This window comes from Rhipicephalus microplus, chromosome 10, assembly GCF_043290135.1.
Source record: "Rhipicephalus microplus isolate Deutch F79 chromosome 10, USDA_Rmic, whole genome shotgun sequence".
Classification (NCBI taxonomy): Eukaryota; Metazoa; Arthropoda; class Arachnida; order Ixodida; family Ixodidae; genus Rhipicephalus; species Rhipicephalus microplus.
In genome coordinates this window covers 60,005,591-60,026,795 of record NC_134709.1, presented here as the reverse complement: position 1 = coordinate 60,026,795, position 21,205 = coordinate 60,005,591, and the positions used below count along the sequence as shown (strand labels likewise).

Here is a 21,205-nt window from a genome sequence, read left to right as displayed (position 1 = left end):
GGAAGCCTGGAACAACCTTCCCGCCCACATCGCTATATCTTCTCAGTTTGTTCAATTTGAAGACACCGTAGAAAGTCATATTTTATCCTTTTAATTATGATCTACTGCTGTTTTCTACTTTTTGTTATTGTTAGTGCTGATTTTCTTTCTTTTTTGTTTTTTTCTCGTCTCTTTTTGCCCACCCCTCATGTAACGTCCCTCGGGACTGGCAAACGAAACGAAACCAGATGAACGTGGTGCTTTATCAAAACCAAACAGCGCAGTCTGCTCAAAATTGTGAGACGTAACGCACGTTCCCTTCTTTGGATGATGTGCTATGTAGGGTCGATCCTAAGTTAGCAACTTACCGCGCCTGGTTCAGTCGTCTCTGACCACTAGAATTGGAAAAGCAAGAAAAGCTGGACCGATTTTTTTAAATTAAGCTTCCGCTCCTCACAGATTTTTAAAAAGAGCTATAAACGTTTATCTCAAAATTGTGAACCACAAAATTCGCGAAAATGAACTCACTTCTCCTGGTCCTGTTGGCCTTGATCCCTATTTGAGTTGAAAAAAAAAAGGCATGAAGCAAAATATTTCTTTTCGGTATCTATACGATTGAACCAAGCTTCAGTTTAGACTATTCTAAGGGCTTTATTTTGTGTGCCGCATGAAGACATCGTTACCGACACAGGGAATGAAAAACTGTGTCTGGTATTTCTAATACCGGATAAAATGTGTCCACTAGAAAGGAATTGATTCGACTAATTTAAAAAGGTATAGATGTACCTATAAATATTTTAAAGATGTTTCCATTGTGATAACCACCTTGAAAATACAGCCTTAGGGAGTCATCAAAGACAACCTATTTCTGGACTGGTTGTTCTCGATCTCTAGGAAAGCTACTGTTTTACGTTACAAAATCTAAACTTCGAGCACCCTAATCATATCAACATCCGCATGGGTTAGTTGAAGAGAAGATGGAGACAATAAGGCAAATTTATACGATATATATTGTTGAAAGCACAAATGCAACTGACTTGGCCTGGTCTAATTTTTTCTGGGAACTTTGGTACAAAGAATTCAAAGCAGCTCCAGTTTCCTTTTTTCAATGTACTCGAAATAAGATGGTTTGTTGACCGCAACATTTTGATATTGAATTCTGCCTATTAGAAAGACGCAATGCATGCCAAAATAAATGTGAAAAAATTCTTCGCAATTTTGATGAATTGCTGGCTTAACTTTTGCAAAAACCACAATAGAAAATGTGCTATAATGCAAAACTAATAAATTCAAGAGTATAAACGTTTCTTTCACGAACATAAGGAAATCCTTTCTTTAGACCAGTCTGGTTACTTTATTTGGAAAGGTGTGCAAAGAATATCTCTAAAATGTTTCACGTCTGATGTGCCCAACCAAAAACAATGCAATGAATGCCCGGAGAGAGATAGAACCTAATGAACAAGCTTGGCAGCGTACGCTTAGAAAACTGCAACTTCACGTTCATAGTTCTTTTTTAATGTAGAACGTCGTTTTTGTTGAAGATTGTTTGATTCTTTAGTAATTTTTTGTGATGCTCATGAACACAACTATTCTGTGAGAGAGACACTGTGAAGAGCAGTGGATGGTAACTTGTGTACAGTTGGACGTGGTGCTTTATCGAAAACCACACAACGTTGTCTGCTGAAAACTGTCAGGCGTTACGCCAGTTCACTTCAATAAATGATGTCTTATGCAAAATGGATCTTTAGTTAGCAACTCGCAGCGCCTGGTTTAGTAATCTCTCACCACGAGAATCAAGGAAGCATGAAAAATAGGGCCTTTTTATAAAATACTTGTTTGGAATGTTGCGCGATTGGGAGAGGGCTAATATATATATATATATATATATATATATATATATATATATATATATATATATATATATATATATATATATATATATATATAAAGAGAGAGAGAACCACTAAATTCGCAAAGATGATAAACTAACGTCTCCTGGTCCTGTTTCTCTTGATTGCCTTTTGAAATAGAGATGATTTCTGGAACAAAATTTATTTCTGGTGTCTATACAATTGGCTTGCAGTATACTATATATAGTTTCATTAGGTACTTGAAAATCCCACAGAAGATTTCGAGATGAACTACTGTTGAAATACAGCATTGCACAGTTACCAACAGAAAGTTACTTCTAGACTGTACATCTCAAACTGTTGCAAACACACTGATATCTGTGATGTAACTAGAAATTGTAGAGCAGAATTATTTTCAATATTTATATGAAGTAGTAAATAGGGGATAGATAAAAATGAAGAGTTTCATAAGATATCACGACTGGAAATCTCGAACGCCATTTTCCCGGCCTGGTTTTGTTCCTTATAGCAACCAGGGCGTAAATGAAATCAACTTTATTACCTGTTTTCAAGGTTTTGAAATCAAACTGTTGCTCCAACAAAACGTTTTGTGTACAAAGAAATCCTTCTTAATTTCAAGATGGAATGCGTGCAGTGTAAGAACTTCAATACCTCAGCTTTTTTCATAAACGCCATGATGCCATTTTTTCAAGTCATTATAATTGCCTTGCTTCTGAAAGTGCGTATACACTACCTTCAAGATGGTCTTACATCTCAGCAGCACAAGATGTAGACCACAATGCAATGAAAGCATTGATAAAGATGGCACAACATTGGTAATTGTGGCGACCTAGTGTCAAGAAATGCAACTTAGAAATGCAAGTATTCTTTTCAGTTCTTCGTATAGAACGAGCTGTTGCTGATGACAATTGTACTCTTCATCTGTGATTTTAGTACTAAGCCGCAAGAGGAAGGCACATCTGTGTGAGGGGAATGGTGATACGATTCTATAGATACTTCTGCGCAGATGAACATGGCTTTTACCGAATACCAAGCTTTGTTGGCTGTTCAATACTTCGCCGAGTGTCACCCAAGTTCCATTCAGTAAATGATTTGTACTGAAAATTGTATTTCTAAGTCACTGAGTTCACTTGGTTCACTTCTGTGTGACCACTAAAATCACGAAAGTAATGAAAATAAGACCGTATTGCAAGAAATGTCTCTTCCGGCCTTGATGCTGTACTAGGAGGTGTAATAAATGTTGAAGGGTAATTGTGGACCATTTGGGTCGCACACGTGCAGGACTCACTTTTCCTGGTGCGGTTGTCTTCATGGCTATTTAAAATTGCAACAAGCTACAAAAGAAAAATATTTTTTTCTTTCTGATGTGATTTTAGCTACCATGTGCTGCACTGCGAGAAGTGATCCTAACTAATATCAAAATACAGTATTACAAAACAACCAAGGGAGACTTACTTCTGGACCTGTAGGTATCGATTCCTAGGAAAGATATTGGTTTCTATTGTGATATAGAAATTTTAGTACAGGAATAATATCAATATCCGCATAAAGTAGTTCAAGGAGAGATGAAGCAGAATAAGGAGCTTTAGAGGATAATTAAGTTTCAGATCTGGCACAGGACTCATTTTGGCCAGTTTCATGTTTTTAGGGTAACTAGAGCACAAACAAATGAAAGCAACATTAGCTTGCCTAGTTCGATGTTTTAAAGTAGATATGGTTCCTTCAGCACAATATTTTAGCAGAAAACAATTAGATTATATGAAGCAGAAAATAATGCAAAATTTCAACAATGCTAGTTCATCTGTATGTTGAATTTCACAAGTTTCCACATATTGATTGCGTAAAAGATGAATTCAACGAAGTTTAGCAAAAAAAACTTCTTAAGTTTTCAGCTTTTTTATAGACACAAGCTAGTCTTGCTTCAAGTAATACCGGTTACTTTAATTTTCGAAGTGCGTAATTGTTTCTCGTTATAAAGATGGCTTTACCTCAGAGCAAGACAAATCAACTAGGCAGTGTAATGAAATCCCTGGCGGAAATGACACAAAATGCACAAACTTGGCCATGTACTGTGAAGAAATGCAACTTTGACTAATAGTTTGTCGAACTAGCTGTTCGATAGCTCTTATTTAGTCAAAGCGGTGAAGATTGGAAAAAGAAGCATCAGTACTTTTAGGACTCAACGACGTCTATCAATTGGCATTCGTTTTTTATCAGTCTTCCTGACAATCAGAGCTTAAACTGACATCGCACAACATTAACAAGTAGTGCGCAGAAGAGATGCACTATTCTCATATTAACCATTGTTGCTATTTCATTATGCATTCACCTTACGGAACAAGCTACTTGTGAACTTTATTTGATAAACAATATCAACAGAGAGACGTTCGGTACGAATAATTTTTCACTGTTACGCTGTACATGCATTCAAGACACTTACCGCACCTTGTTTGGTTGTCTCTGGCCGCTACAAACAACGAGCCAAAAGAAAGAGCGTTACACGTTGCGTTCTTGGTTTAGTTCATTACTCTAGAAAAACACGATTATTTCTTGCATTCTTCCCCGACTCTTGCCTCCTCGCTTATGTTGATGTTTTAGAAAATACTGGTTAACTCCCTTTTTGGACTGTCGCGCCTCTCACGACTTGCTGAAAGGAGTGTAGTCATTTCCGAAAAAAAAAGATTAACGCATGTTTTTTAGATTTATATGTACCGATTTTCTTGCCAGTTTGGTGATCCGAGTTGTTATTTTTACAAGAAGTTTACAATTGCAATGGGTGATATTTATATAAAATATTGATTTGTATAGAAGTCGTTAGCATGTGGCAGCTTGAAAGAAAAAAGTTGCAAGTCTTATTGTTATTTATCCGACACGCTTCCACCTCTTCAACTACCTAGTTAAAAATGCACGGATAGGACTGTGGTAAAAGAAATGTATAGTGTGGCATCAAAGTATACAGTATCCACTTGATGATAGATTGTCAACTACCAGATGTTTAAGCCATTGACATCAGGCAGACTAAACTACATTTTAACGTCCAAACACTTCATAATCCCCGGTTGGTTATCGCTGCCGTTTGGTCTCTTGGAGAATGCCGATATCTGCTTCCAGTTGTCACAATAAAAGCAAACTGCCCTACTCCGTATATTCATAGGACGTTGAGCCACATTTCACTGTTACGGCAGCAATGTTTGCCTGGTTAAAATCAACTAACAATTTTGCGAGGGGATGCTATAGGAAAATATCACCTATTGTTTGTCACTCTTTCGAACCTTGAGAACAAGCACTGTAGTATAAATTTGACAGTATATACCGCGGTATGAATGAAATGAAAGTGCGTTCAGCAGAGTCATACTTACCACGCCGGTGTCCGTTGTCTCTGGCAACTATAAACAATGGTTCGAGCGAAGTGGAGTTACGTCTCTGTACTTTCTCGTGTTCGATACAACAATAAATCTTTACTTAGTATCCCTAAAAGGTTGCAACTTTTTGTGAAGTTTTTACGAGAAATATTTAGTTTAGGACACTACTGTATGAAAAAAGCAGTATGACAGCACATATACTTACTCCTCCTGGTTCCGTAGGTTTTGATCCCTGAATAACGAACATAAAGGAATTATAGGTCAGTATATGACGCGTTATAGTTAGAGTTGAAGGGACTAGGGCTTTCGGTAATCACTATTGGAAGCTCTGCCTTTCGTATTTTACCCCAGCAAAAGGATTGCGATTCTCGAAAAGAAGAGAGCTACTCGTATGCACTGACACAATGAAGCTATCTTGAGAAATATAAAAAAGAGCATTGTCAAGGACACAGTTTCCCTCAAAATTCTTTTAGAATTTTGTAGGAATGATTTGATGTGTTTTTTACACAAGATTTGAGCCAGTAGTGTCAACTTGAGCAAAACTTTCTTTCAACGACTTGTGCTTAGCCAACTTCTTTTTGAATACTATGAACACGCACCCTGCGTGTTCTGAAACAAAGCTGTCAACAGTAAGAGCAGCCAGTTGTACCACAAATGCTCTTGAATGAAACCATGTTGACAGACATAGCTTGAAATAGAAATGCCTTTCACAGCAAGGTCAGACATAAAAATTTGAAAGGAATTGAAAACATTGGTATTGAAAATGTCATAAAGGGGTCATGAAACGTACTATCCTATTCGTAGATATCAGCAATACAGTGGGGAATATGGTGAAAATACAAGCATATTAAGTCAACTGACTGAAACAAAGTACTGCATGATGGTAATGTGGAGAGAAGATTGTCGCTACGAGGCCATTTGTCGAGCAGAAAGAATAAGTTAAAGGATGGCGAGTGAATGAGTGAGTTGTGTTAGTTCTGGTACATTGAGAGGGGTTTTCCATATCTTGATGAACTTTGATATAAAATCGTCTCATATTCTAGCCAGGCACAACTTAACCTCCTTATATGAGAATCTTCGTAATGTATTCATTCACAGATCGCTGTAACGGCCCAACTTTCACAGTCATGTAGACAATAAACAGATTAAAGAAGCTGCAGAAATTTGCAATGATGGAAGTCTGCTCCTCAAGGTATACCCTATGAAAGTAATATGTAGAACAGGAATGAACAAGTAATTATAAGTTTTCGAGACTTGCTGTAGTCAATGCTCTTTGCACGCCAATAAGATTTCTGTTGGATGCTCTCGAATGTGCACAATGATATGTGCGCTGCTCTTCATTGTGGGAAAACACCCCGTTTTCTGGTGTGTCGTATCGGCTTGTTCCAAAATCTGTGCAGCAGGTAGTCAACAGCAAATATGGTCACGTTAAACTTTAGTGGTTGCGCATCTTATTCCCAGACGTTTCACTAACACAGCGAGTCTTTTGAACTTGTGGTCAGTGCACATCAGCGCTGTCTTCGCCTTCCTGGTGTTTTCAATTGTACATTCTACGACCACTTAGGCCTGCTCTCGTGTGTGGCCCACGTGATCTTACAAAGCATCGTCGCGTTTGCTTGGAGCAACATTCTGGACCTTTTTGAAGCTAACACTGTTACGCATCTCCTAAAAACTTGGAAATTTGTGTAGCTAGACTGGGTGCCATTCCGAAACTTTTGAATAATTGAAAGTTCGTCGTCTATTCTCAATTCACTTATCCGCCGTAAATCTAGTGTTGCAAGGCTCATTGCAAGCTACGAAGAGCTACTTTCAACCTTACATAGCAATTATATTTCAAATAATTCCAAATAAATGCTCACATTGAATATCGCACCAAACCGGACTAGTTGTGATTCCAGAATGGCCCTAAATGCACCGCCTTTATTCAAACAACTTACCACTGCTTTATGCCTTTGTATCGTTTGTCATAAATAATCGCCCAACACCTGTGACACACATCTAATGCGGGATCTATGTTGCCGCCTGAGGAACCGAAGACCAAGCATACAAAGTGCAAAATTCGAAATATTGTCGAGCTTCTTGATAAAGACAAAAAAGCTCACAAGGTCAATCGATGCCATAATTTCTAGATCGTTAGACCAATGCAAATGTCTCAAACTTATACCATAAAATCACGCATTCAATAGCATTTTTTCTGCACATCTTGGATTAACTGCATCGTCTATCCAGTAACAGCAACTGGCAACTTTCATTATTTTGATATGATAAATGTCCCACGTTGAAAGGAGAAACCAATACGCGATTCATTTTATGTCGAAAACCTTTGAAGTGAAAATGAAGGCACAGGTACTGTGTGGCCCTCCGACCACTGATAGGAAGTGTTACAATTGCGACCAACGCTCATCCTTCACATTTGCCTAGAAAGGGCCTGATGTTATGGAAATCATGACCTTCACTCAATAATATCGCTAAAATAAAACTGCCAGCATTCGCTAGCAATATGCAAGCCAAACCCATAGCAACAAAATAAATACAATGTACCTTCAAGTACTTGAAGTGGGTCCCTTGTCTTCAGTGTCTCATAATGAGCAAAGATACTAAAATTAGGAGCAGGTGGAACTAGGACAAACTATTCCAGACCCAGTTGGTTTAAGTGCCTGTATTTAATGAACATAAGGCTTAGGATAGAATATACCGCGGGCTTAATAAAAGAGGGAACATCACCTTATAAGTCTCCGCATACCACACTGGAAGCATCCGCACTTGAAAATGGACATGTTAACGAAGTAGTTGCATAGACGTATGCGAGCACCAGTTACTGGGACTTTTGCTGGTCAGACCAAAGACCGAAGCCAACAAAAACAAAAGTGCCCAGGATTTCAATGTCATGCTTCGTTAAACTTGGCAGTGCAGCTTATATTCCCCCCTGCCGACTCACCTCTGTATATATCAACGTTTTCACACCAGTAGAGTAAATGACCGTTAATTCAAGTCCAGTTCGCTCGGAAAATGGAGTATTTCGAATGTGTTTTGTCATCACGGCAAGCACACGTACTGTGTAATCGTGTACAACTTGCCCTATTCATACTGAGCCGCGAACTGGTTTTCTCAAAGGATCCTCAAAAGGATCCTCGGAAAAATTCTAGAAAAAATCGTCGGAGCACACCGACCAACAAGCATCGCAAATGTCGGACACGAAAGAACGAGAACAGTGTTCGTAAACAATCTAAACAGCCGCGCGCCATTGGTAAGGCGTGGTCACTATCAATAATCTTAACGCAATCCCGTTGTGGGCGACGAAGGCTTCGGTAGAATCGGTAAACTTCTTGCGCTTTCGCTTTTATTCAGCGCACGAGAACTCCGTGGGCGCCATGTATGATTGTGCCGATAGTGACTCTAGTCAATATTAGACACGATATATTTTTGTTTCCGGCTTCGTTTTCGGGCTCGCGCCATCGCCATCCATATTTGTGCATTAAAAACCAGCTTTATCCAGAGGCAGATGCATTGCTCAGCAGTTTCCTTTCAACTCTGGAGATTAGTTACGCGCGTGCGTTCAGGACAGCGCGGACGCTTTGATCGTGTCTTTGGTGACCATAGATTAATCTGCAGTGTACGCCATATTTATGTCCTTCGTTTTTACGTTAGGAAATGCGCGTGCTTTGCCACAAAGCTTAAACTTGGTAGAAGCTGTTAAAGATAGAGATTCAGTCGTGGTTCGCATGCCAGTGCAATACTCTCCTCTTACATGGTGATGGAATTCGACATTAGGTCAAATTCAGACATGTATTGCGTTCCTATGATATCCGAGTTCAGGACATTCGATTGTACAACGAAGTGTGGGCACAAATCTTTAGCCCCAATAATGTATTTGTTCTAGTCTGAGCAAGTATGAACAGCTCATTTTTATATGCCTACTTCCAGATAGGAGGACCGGTTTTCATGTGAATAACTGGTATGCGACCATGGTACTTTATTTTGAACGAATGTCACTACTGTGTGTATCATTTGCAGCTCTTTCCTGCAGTGTACTTCTCGGCTGAAGGCAAGACAGGCAAGCCAGTGGCCATGCTTAAAATAGCGTTATGACTGCGTGCATATTTGGCTTGCAAAATTGTAATAAAAGGAGGATGCTTGCGATGCGCGTGCCATTTATTAGTGGGAGATCGAAGAACTATGACAACAACCCTTTATAAATTATCAAGCAATGTTCGTAATAAAACAATGCATCAGTTTGTATTTATTTAGATCCCTAATTGTTATGTTTTATAAACCGCATGTGAGAGGCATTCAATGTAAGTCTTGTATTACATGATGCGTCAGCAACGTATATTCCTATCGTCCCGGCATGTTTCTTTCTCGTTTTTTTGGCACGTCATACCTTGATGACGAAACTCATGCTGTTAAAAAAAGTGCAGAGACCTATGTCATCAACTTACCTGGTCAATAACTCTTTTTGGAGAAGGTAACATCTACGTCACCATAACTTTGAGTAAAAAGCAAGAGTTCTTTGTCGCACTGACGTTAAACTTTCAAAGCAACTTGATCTACTAGTCTCAAACGCAGCACCAAAGCTCAATGGTTCCGCATTACTAATGCGACGAAAATCGTTGAGCCAGTAAGCGAAGACTTTCAAACCCTTCACGCACAGCAACAACATAACTTTTTTTAGAATCATCGCAGGAATTGTGCTAAAACTGTGCATCATGATTTGAAAGTTAAGGATGAAGGTAATTTAACTTGTAGACGCAGTTTCGTCTGCTTACGCTTGGCTTCTCCGCTACTTCCATAGACTGTAGAACGCTGAGTTCTCTCCCAGCCTGTATGAAACCAATAAAATGTTATTTCTTATGTCACGCACAGCTCCTCTTTCTACGTTGTAATTTCTTGGCTGAAGCTCCAGTTTATAGTCTGTACGACGCTCTTTTTCTGAAAAATAAGACTCTGATGCATGTTACTGTTATCATTGTATCAGCATTATCCGCAATGGTTCGTTTCTGTCGAGCTCCTCTTGATCATGCTCCGACGAGTACGTGATACAAATCTCCGACTATTTCAGTGATCTGCACGAAGTATCAGTATGATAGGCGCAGCAGCCACGTTTCGAACACAAATTTGATCTATGTACTAAGTTTTGTACTGTAGCACACAGCGTGCAATTACTATTGCATTTCATGTCATTAAAAGGTGCAACATTTTTGGAGAGAATCAGGCGAGACCAAAATATAGTAACTATATAATCTCGTGATCAAACATCATTAGAAAGCATGTGTGATGAGGTGCCTTAAGCTCCAAGAGTGCATTTCACGCTCTCATTATCGTACTGTTGCTTGCCGATTTTGTTAGCTCTAGTTGCTCATATTTTTCTACCGGAGAAACTTAAGGCCTTTTCAAACTTATTAGTAGAAATGTGGTGGTCAGATGCTAATGACGAATAAGGTTCATGCCCTGGTTGTTGCAATGTGCCGACTAGCACACACTTTAGCAGCATAAAATTCGGATACTTGGAACACGTGCAGCTTTAAAAAAGGACATGATCTATATTAAAGCTGTCACCGTTTCCTCAGTTTCATTGATGCCTCAAGCTGCTGATAACGTTAAGGACCTAGATTTTAAGGTATGTGCTGAGGTAGTATTTCACTGTATTTAGGACAGCGTCGATATTTCATGCTATCTCACTTTATATAGTAAAATGGCCTGAAATTGTTCACACAGGTTTATACCCTAAATATATTGGTTCATACATTATATATACAATCGAGCTTCATTACGTGAAAGTTAGACGATGCAAGAAGTATCACTTCCGGAAATTCTCGTCTACATTGACCTGACATTATTACGAATACAATGCCAAGCAATGGGCTCACAAACAAGGTGCCTTTGTTTTCTTTTTCCTTAACCAGGCGAACTAGTTTTGCGACATTCGTTTTCTTCAATTACTGAGGAAATAATCGTATGCTGTTGTCGAAACAAAACAGGGTATAAACGACGGATGTGTTATTGAGCTTAAAAGCTGCCGAGATGCTTGCTGCGGTGATAGTCAAGTTAAAATGCATAGCTTAAAGATATTAGGTCACTCACTCTAACCTAACAGCGCAGATTGTTTATCGTTCTTGCCGCGCGTCATGCTTCCCGAAAGTTGCGCATGCGTCGCAGGGCCAGCCGTCGTCGCTTACCGTTACAGGACCTGGCGTTTCGCTTGGCTGAAAGGCAATTGTCACACAAGGTTTATCACTTAATTACATGCAAAACTCTATATCTCAGCATCGAAGGCTTTCACTTCAATACGGAAAAGTGGCCTCTACATTCGAAAGTAGCCACCTAAAGCAACTCAATTGTCACGTCTGATACACATGAATTGTTGTGTGCCACATAACATGGAGAAGAAAGGGATCTTTTGCATTTGATATTGAAAACGTGATTCTTGAATATTATAGGTAAAGTAACGGTAATGATACTTGACTGACTAGTGACTACAGTTGTTCTTCTTTTAACATCGCTGATCTTTTCTAAACAAGTGCTATGAGAAAATAACAGTGAGAGCTTCCATACATCAGAGCATTCCACAGCTGAACATGGACAAGCGCCATGAAAAGAGCAAGTCACCTATCTAAGAACTAAAGTCAGAGAGTCCTTCAGCTTAATGCACCTTGCAATTGTCAGCCCACCTCAGTGTATTTTTGAAAGTGTTTCCAAATGGGACAGGTCCTAGGCAGAAAACTTTCAGCACAAGGTTCACAGCAGGTCTCTTATATAATAATGTTACGTGAAATGACGCAATATGAAGATACCAGGTGTCTTCATTAGCTCAAGCATATGCATGGAAAAATCCCATATGTTGTGTAGGCCAGGAGTCAAAGTGCACGAGCACAAATTCTTGTAAAAGTGTGAAAAAAAAACAATCCTAGAGAAGTGCGGTGACATGCTCATGAATAAACCTGTAATCAGAATATTCCCACGTTTTTTCAAGACAAGTGAAGTATTGCTTAAAGTCCTCGTACAGGCTTTAAGCAGCGGGCCTAAAGGCTAAGCCTTTGTGGTCGTATTGTTCTTTTAGATTGAGAAAAGGAGAATGAAAATCGAGACCCGAAAGCAAGAAATTATGCGAATGAAATACGTACCGTCGTGGAACCTGGCTCAGTCGGTGCTGTGCCTGGCTGGAAGCAGAAGCATGTCATTGGTGTTTGTTTTATTTGCAGGGCTTAGGTGAATAAACAGTTAGAGTTAATGAATAAGCATACATATTTCTTAAAGAACGAAAACCAGGAGGTCAAGTGAAGGAATGTATAAGAAAAATATTAGTAGTAATCGCAATGTAAATGCGAAGAAAGTAAACTGGCCGAAAGGAACATGCCAGGGGCATGGACTAAATTCGCTGCCTTCGAAGAAAGTCTTCGTTTGTTCGCGATGTTGTAGAAGGGATAATAATACATAAGATTTCATATACTTTCTTTCTCATGCTTTTTTTCTTCCAGTGACCTGACTACAATGCGTAGAGGCAAACACTTGCATTTGCTCTAGCTCGCATATATCACAGATCAATGACGGTGAAAACCATTCTGAAATGTCGTCCCGAGAAGTCATCGCAGATAAAGGTGGCGAAGGTGATGCTGAACTGCTTGAAGTCATCAGTTTTGCACTGGCGATTTTCCTGGCCTGGTCATGGGGACTAAGAGGTGTGTGACTAATTGTGCGAATGCTCCCCTCTCTCTATCTTTCAAACTCCCTCATTCATGTCATGAGTGTAGGGCAGCATACCAGTCGTTCTAGACAAAATAACATTCCTGCCTTTCCTTTCCTTCTCCTTCCTTCCTTGTTTATTAGTTCTAACTATTATTGTGTCAAGCAAAAAAAATGAGCCCTTCAATTCAGTTTTTTTTTCAGTAACGCCGAGGGCATCGTTTTTGCAGACTTGATGCCTTGAGGTAGTATGTGAGAGATTATGAGTCAGCTGCCAGTTCGTAGTAAGATCACGAGATACATTACGTCAACACGCTAAACAAGAGTGCTGCACACTCGCTGTAATGGCTACTGGCGGCGCTGTCCAGCACTATCATATATAAATACACCTATATACTCAATAAAATGAGCAGAGAGACCAACCGCCATAGTGCAGTAGGTACAAAATTAGGCTCATTTCGAAGGTCACATGTCGATTAAATCCCGGCTTACAGCAAATCATGTTTTCTTCCGCGTTTCTTTCTTCATATTGACATTGCAATTACTATTAGCAACATATCCTACACTTTGGTTAGCATCCCTGTCTCTTGATTCTGGTTAATATAAACTGACTAATACACAGCTTTCTGTAAAACCACTTGCTACTCGGTTGTGCTTAGTTACGGTGGACACAACATGAAAGTGCGTTGGTGGGCCAGATGGTTTATCACGCTTGTTTGAATAGCGCGACTAAACACAGAATAGAACATGTGTGTGTGTGTGCGCATGTGCGTGTGCGTGCGTGTGCACATATTCTACTTTATCCGAGTTCAGTGGCACTGTTCAAACTTAGACACAAGGTCACCACTACCTTTCGGCACCTTGTCGACACTGACATTGAAAATTAAACGTACATATTATGTAAAAAAGAAGAAAGACAACCACGCGGTTCCCTTTTTTGGCAGAGATCGCAGTGACAAATCCTCTGGATAAAGAGTCAAATTGCGTCAAGGCAAAGTAACTTTGAAACTTACCGTTTTAGACGTGGACTCCACTGAGGATGCTACTGGCTGTTGGAACGGAAAGTATCACATGAACATTTTCTTAGCCATGAAGGCCTTTCAAAATGAGAACAACGCTGATTGCGCATGAAGACATGCCTTTACAACCACTGTTATGAGAGCTGTTCTTTTGCTACTTCTTACAAAGCTGTTGCTGCATTTACAAGCTAGTTTCATGCAATAGGTGGTGACACACAGAATTTTCGCAAGTAATCGTTTAGAATAGCACGACTGTGCCTCTCCTAGGTTTCTCCAAATTTCGTCAGGAATACTTTTAGGGGCACTTGATTACCTCAAGTAATGCACATTTTGTGCATATGCATCACTCTGAGCAATCGCATTGAGACGTTTATCCAGAATATGTAATTCTATACTCTCTGTACACTTGGAAGCGTGCATTGCACTTTCACTGCGTTAACTACCTTGCATACTGCAATACACATAAAAAAGAAATCATATGTCCATCTACTGCAAAATGCTTCTGAGCTTTGAGCAGGCAGCTACAACTTGAGATTGTTATAATTTATTTGATTGCTCTGCGCAAGGTTACTTCCACCTAGCTTTGCTTTATTGGCAGTAGCTTCAGGTGCGGCAGCAGATATTTACACACATACTCATTTCCAACCACTGTGGCACTGCCGGAGTGAACTTTGCAAATATGAACTGTGTTAAGCCTACAAATAAATTGTGTGTAAACATTTAGTGAAAATTTAACATCGAAAGTAATTGACAGTGATGTTTAAATAGAAATGGAAAACTAACCAGCGTTCCCGTCGACTTTGTGGGGCTGCTTCCCTCCGGCGTCTAGTTAAAAAAAAGCAGACGATTTCAGCATAATTATTCTGGCAGAGATGTTTTTAAGTGTTACCCTTAGAAATGCATTATTTCTAGTTCCTACACCATTCTTTGCACATGCGAGGCAATCCTAGCGAATCCGCAAAGACACACTTTTGTAGTGGCTTTAGTGGCTAAGAAAAATGAAGCCACACATATCGATGAAAGACAACCGGACATTATTTGCATCCGTTTGCACCGAATAAATTTCCATGCTTCCGTGGCACCGAGTATCAAGCTTTTGTTGCATCAAAAATATGAACCAGGGTACTGACGCAAGGGCGAATCGCCTCGACTGAAACATGCCTTACAGTGCCTATTTCAAGAAGGCATATACCGAATAAATCGTGGCAACTTGCTTTCTATTGAGCTGCAGTTTGAGAAAACTGTTCTGTTGGGAGCGTCTCCACACAAAGATGGCTGCATTACGATTCATCAATATCTGGCGCTTAATGTCCCAAAACCACCATATGATTATAAGAGACGCCACAGCGGAGGACTGCGGTAATTTCGACCTGCTGGGGTTCTTTGACGTGCACCCAAATCGGAGCACATGGGCCTATAGCATTTTCGCCTGCATCGAAAACGCAGCCGCCACAGTCGGGATTTTAACCTGTCACCTGTGGGTCTGCAGCCGAGTAATTTAGCTGCTAGACCACCACAGCATGGCATGGCTGCATTATTATTCGCACGGAGAGTCATTCGCTAGAGATCTGATTGTGTGGTATTTGTGCTATGTATTGCTTATTTAGAATAAAATAAAGTACGTAGTTGCTACGGAAAGCACATCTCGTCATTTTCGAATTCGCCTTTGTTGTAGTTCGCCCACACACCCTGCCAGGAAAGTTATGAGAGCGTGATTCATTAACGTTCATCTTTCATTTCAATCCAGCAAAAGGTAATCGTAAAAAACGTATAGATGTCTCGATAGCGAGAGACATGGCTTCAGACTATTTACTATATTTAGAATCTCTGTGTGTGCTTCGTTGTGTGTGTGTGGGGGGGTGTACGCATGTTTCTACGTGTGTTCGTGTGTATGTGCGTGCATGCGTCTGTGTGTACGAGCGTGTGTGTACGTGAGTGCGTGTGTGCGCCGGTGTGTGTGTGTGTGTCTGCAAGTGCGTGTGTGTGCATGCATGCGTAGTATGTTGATGAACCAATTTTTTTGATGTGTTGGCGAGGCGTGTGTTCATTGATCCTAGCATGCAATAGCTCGGCACGAAATGGTGTCTGCTTGCAGTCTAGACTTAATTTACAAACAGGTCTAAGTAACTGTCACTATTGTGCGTTCCTGCAACACTGGTAAAAAATTATGCTGCACACAAAACAGGAAACTAAACCATCTCTAGTGAATATCATTGTTGATGCGTCAGTTGGTTGATGTCACAGAGACCCAGTAAACCTTTCTGAAACACTTCTTGGCTCATAGTCAGATAGTAACACTGTTTTGGAGCGCGGTATTTGACCAACATAAAATTACATCACCTTCCGCTAAAGGGAACGATAGACAAGAACATATTCAAAATTAATTTCGTTGAGTATGTCGCTCGTCTGAGCGAGAAGTGGAGTGACTTCTAGCCAGGATGATCAGGTCATAAGCTACCTATTGCAAAAAATACAAGGTGCTAAATGTTTGTGTCAATCTTTCTTTATCGGTCCCCCCCTCTGTATGTGCCTATTCTCTTGTAAATGTCTTGTCAGGTCTCTTCTGTTCGGAGTACACAAAGAAAAATTTACATGAAATACAAACGCCTCTCAACATTTACCATGTGTGTCATTGGATCAGAAGGCATGCTTCGTTCTTTCTACAGACAAAAAGAAATATGTCAAAGCTGCTGTTGTCTCGTTACTTCAATTTGGCTAAGCAGAAATACCATAGTCTAGGAAGGTTCATGAAAATAAAAGTTATCGCCATGTATAGTAAAGTGTTAAGTTCACACAGGAACGACATATTGCTTTTTAAGAAATTAAAACAGCTTCAAGTTTGAAGCAGGGGTCTTATGGCTGCTTAGATTAATATTGTAACAACCATGTTGCATGCTTTCAAGTTACAACATACGTGAGCTAACAGGGTGAATACATTATGGTGTGACGCCGAAGGCCTTGCCTACTCGACGCGTAGGCCATCTTAATTCTTGCCAATAAAATTTTCAGTTTGGTCCTGAACTTTCAGTTCAGTAACTTTTAGTATAGTTCCGTGGAGCGGTTAATATCACAGCGCGTTTGAACTTGGTGCATGGTTAACGCTTACTGCCTTTATCTAGACATTTATGCAATTCCTCAATTAAAATTTCAAAAAGTAATGAGCTCTCAGTTTTTATATGTCGTTTATCTTAATAGCTTCATGAATTTACATTATAATGATATCCGATGTTAACCTATGACTCACATGCAAAGACTAACTCTTATATCAGAGTACTCACTGTTGTAGGATGAGTAGATCCGGTTCCGGGCTAAATAGTAAAAAAAAAGCTTTTTTATAGAAGTAGTAACAGAATTTTCGTGTCACTTCTCACCTAAAACATAACACCGCATAACTCGTTTTTATGTTTTCATTCAAACTGCAAGGCCACTTCATAATGTGTTAGTAAACCTAGTATGGCCCTCATTGCAGTGTGTGTACAAAAGTATTATAAGCTGAAATATTGAAAGGCCTGAAATATGGTGCTTAACATTGATCAAATGCCTGTCATAAAACAAATCGTGAAGTGGCTGTTCTTCCATACCTGCCTAAAAAACCGGCGGAAACTTTCTCTAATTACTGATTGACACATCTTTTGTCATTCTACGCATGCAAAAAGGTGATGTTTTTAGTAAAATGTTTTCAGTAATAACATATCGCGGAGCAACTTCTGGGCATGGCTTTCTACTGCCTTGTGTATCCACAGATAAATTCCCATCAACAGCATTTTAAAAATCCTATAAAGGTTAGCATATATACGATTTCACTTGGGTCACAGCAACTGAGGTCTTAAGAACTGACAAAGCTATGAAAGCGTCATTATAAAACAGATGTGCACTGTATCTGCATTATGACTCTTAAATGTGTTGACAGTTACATTCGTGGAGCGGCTGACACATGATGGTCTTGCATTTGCTCTGCTCGTTATCTTGGCTAGTTATGGCTAATTGTAATTTATTGCTCGATGGATTCTCTATTGTTTCACTTCCAAAGATCATTGTGTGAATAAATGCTCGCTTTGACTTTTGCAACCCTACACTTTAACTGAAGTGTCCGGTTGTACAACTTGCAACCGATGTTCACGTCCTGCGCTGTGTTTCTCCGGTTCACGTTCTGCACTGTGTTCCTCTGTATCTCGTCGCACTGCTGATTCAAATATTAGAGTCCACACAGAAAAAAGACAGGGTCGACAGTGTCTCAACCAGTGGCGAAATGATCCCAGCTTCTCACACTCTGTCAATCGATTCGATTATTCAGTTTATTTATTATTCTGACATTTATTCGCCCCTTGATTCAATATATGTAACGCTTCGATATTATGTACACCCACTATGCTCTCAATTTAGACCACAACCATTAATCTCTATCTTTCGACGGCTCTTCATAAATTTCTGAAAACAGGAAGTGATTGCTCGACCGCAGATGCACGCACAAAAAATAAGAATGTTGCTCGATTCTCGTACTACTCAAAGTTGTAGATCACTCAACTTCAGACACGCGCTTTCTTTATAGCTAGCAGCTGCTATTTCACAATTCATGACTGTTTCAGCAAGGCATCAAACTGTCATAAGTCAGTTTCACGTTGACTTAATAAAAAAAACCTAACAGAAACAGCAACAACACTGTATGATGATTAGGGTACATGGATTTGGTAGTAAGATTTGATATAATTGAGTTGTAGTAAGTGGAATTCAAAACTTACTGTTACGGGTGTCGATGTCCAAGGACTTGTTTCAGTCTAATGAACAAATAAGAATTTCGAATGTAACAACTCTGAATTAAATTCAGTGATATGAATACTAAGACGCTTTCTTTGTGGACTTCATTATTATCGTGGTGCACAATATTATGTCCCAACTGCAATTTGTTACCGGTACAGTGTTTAAAAATTAATAAGGAGTATTTTTAACAGTTTCCGACCCCATTTTGTCATTTTCTGCATTGACCTTGTAATATAATATAAAAATTAGACTACCTAATTATTAATGGTCTTAATTCGTAGCAAATTAGAACCCTATTTGCAACTTCAGAGTATGATGCAAAATGTTCAGAAGTGCATGCAGAAAACTACCCTAACATCATGGCATTGCAAATGGTCTTGGAAGTGCATCAGTTCTTGTTTCAATTTTGCTCCAGCATTGGTAAGGCGTTTGTCGTGATATATGCGTGATTTCAAAGTATGTTTCTGCTTTTTGAAGTACAAAAATGTTCCCTTACAGCCGTCTCTACCAGAAGAGCATACCATTTGCAGTAAGTGTCACTTCATGTTTGGTTGAGGAATGTTTTGTTTTGACAAGTCAGTGCAATATATGCAAAGCTAACAAGTGCCAAATACAACGATGCAACAAAACAAGTACGCATTGCTCCAGCAGCATGCACGCCTTTTGTTCTGCCTTGATGCTTTGTGATAATTAACGTTTGAGATATTACCGTACCACCTTCTGAGTGTTTTAGAATGGAGCACGTTAGAGGGTCCAGGCTTGTGCAGTACATTTTTAACTAGAGAACGTCATTGACAATCTGCATTTGACCTGAAGCACAACATAAGCAAAGCAAGAACTGTCGTTCTCTCAATGTGCAGTTTTGATTCCAGAGACCGTAAATTTTTTTTACAATATTTCCTAGAAGATATTCTGGTGCTTTCATTATTATGATTCCATGTAAATGTTGGTGTATAGCACGCGGACTTGCCTAATCTTCTTGCTTGCTGCTAACAACACACATATACGGGGGTTTGTTAATTCTTGCGTGACTGCTTGGAGTAAAAGAAAAAAAAAATATTTGTGAACTTTGTGACTAGATTTAAATTAGTGAGCTCGGAATGGCCGAAGTGAAAAAGTGGAAGATCCAATCCCAAGTTCTAATAACTATTTTAAGTGGAAGTGCAAACTGTTTACTGAACTCCGTCCGGCAAAAAAAGCATACACAAGCCAGACGGAGGAAAACTGAGCCATAAGAGTTAATTTAGACTAATTGGTGCACTATCGATGGTTCCCATGCTGGTGCAAGTGCCATGTGCTCCGTTCAGATTTTAGACATACTAGCATCATATTTACCTCTAGGTCAACCCTACGCAGAGAATACTTGAATGATGCCAGTAATTCATTTCAAACAAAATATTACATCAAATTGAAAAGAACAAGGTACTAACTGTAATGAGAACTATTTTTTCGGAGTCATGCTAGACGGAGCAACATTGTCGTAAGAGTCGTTTGTGATAGTGGAATGCCTTTTCATGCAGCCTAACAGAAACGAAATATTTCCTTGCTTGTGACTTGGTAAAGTGACAGGCTGCACATACACAGAGGCTACGAAGAAGGTGAGATGAAGTTTGTCAAGACATTAAGTTCCATTGATCGTGTTTTATTACTTTCTTAAGGTTATTAGGTACCGTATAATATTTGTGAAGTTATTTTCTACCGTTGTGCTGCCATATCAGAGTTATCACTCATCGTACTGCAAAGCATGCAAAATATTATTTCATCGTATGCTTCAACTTTTGTCACAATATCTTTGTGTTTATTCAACAACTCTTCTTGCGTGCAAAGATAGTCATTGTGTTTTTGTGTGCACGTTTCAGCGTGCGCCATTCCGTAACGGATAAAAAGGCTGTAAGTCTCGAAATATTAGAGGACTTACCGGACCGCTGCTTCCATGTGGGGTGGATTCTGTTTCTGGCTATCGAGAGAACACATGGTACGTTAAGTCGGGACATCTTCGCTCGGTAGTGATAATGACAAGAACACGACTGGTTTCAGCGCAGCGTCAACTCAAGTGAAAATTAAAGGTTAGAATTAAGCATAACGAACTAATGCTTAAAATTAGAGCTATGCATACTGCAAACACGAATGCTTTAGGAACTTTTTCCCCGTATGGGCCAAATCCAGAACCGCAACAGGGTACTATTCTCACTCACATACGGTCAGCTCACCTCTAAAACGGCAATAGTAAATCATTATTAGTAATTACTAATTTAATTCTGCCGTTATAGATTGCAATCAGGAGTATTGTGTGCGAATAAATTTCACCTAGTTCTGGTTCTGGATGTTGCGCATAAAGAAAAATGCTCCTAATTTACGTTTTCGCATCAAATATGTGGAAGCGTGCAAGTTAGTGGACAGTATATAAAATGTAAATATCTACAAGCGCCTGTAGTTACCAAAATCTGCAGGGAAATTCATACACAATTCTGAAAAAACAATTTCACACATTCTGAAAAAAATTTGAAAAATTTCGATTCACCTTTTTTAACCCTTC

General features: G+C 39.5%; 1 protein-coding gene across 1 annotated transcript in view; it reads right to left on the bottom strand.

Annotated features, from left to right (window-relative positions):
- Positions 1-21,205, bottom strand: part of LOC142774266 (uncharacterized) — a 447,394-nt gene that overhangs the window by 185,513 nt on the left and 240,676 nt on the right. Inside the window, exons 11-17 of the mRNA XM_075874657.1 lie at positions 20,588-20,626; positions 18,651-18,686; positions 17,190-17,219; positions 14,695-14,736; positions 13,906-13,941; positions 12,334-12,369; positions 11,389-11,415 (exon numbers count right to left, since the gene is read on the bottom strand). Coding sequence (XP_075730772.1) covers positions 11,389-11,415; positions 12,334-12,369; positions 13,906-13,941; positions 14,695-14,736; positions 17,190-17,219; positions 18,651-18,686; positions 20,588-20,626 — 246 coding nt within the window. The remainder of the gene's footprint in view (positions 1-11,388; positions 11,416-12,333; positions 12,370-13,905; positions 13,942-14,694; positions 14,737-17,189; positions 17,220-18,650; positions 18,687-20,587; positions 20,627-21,205) is intronic.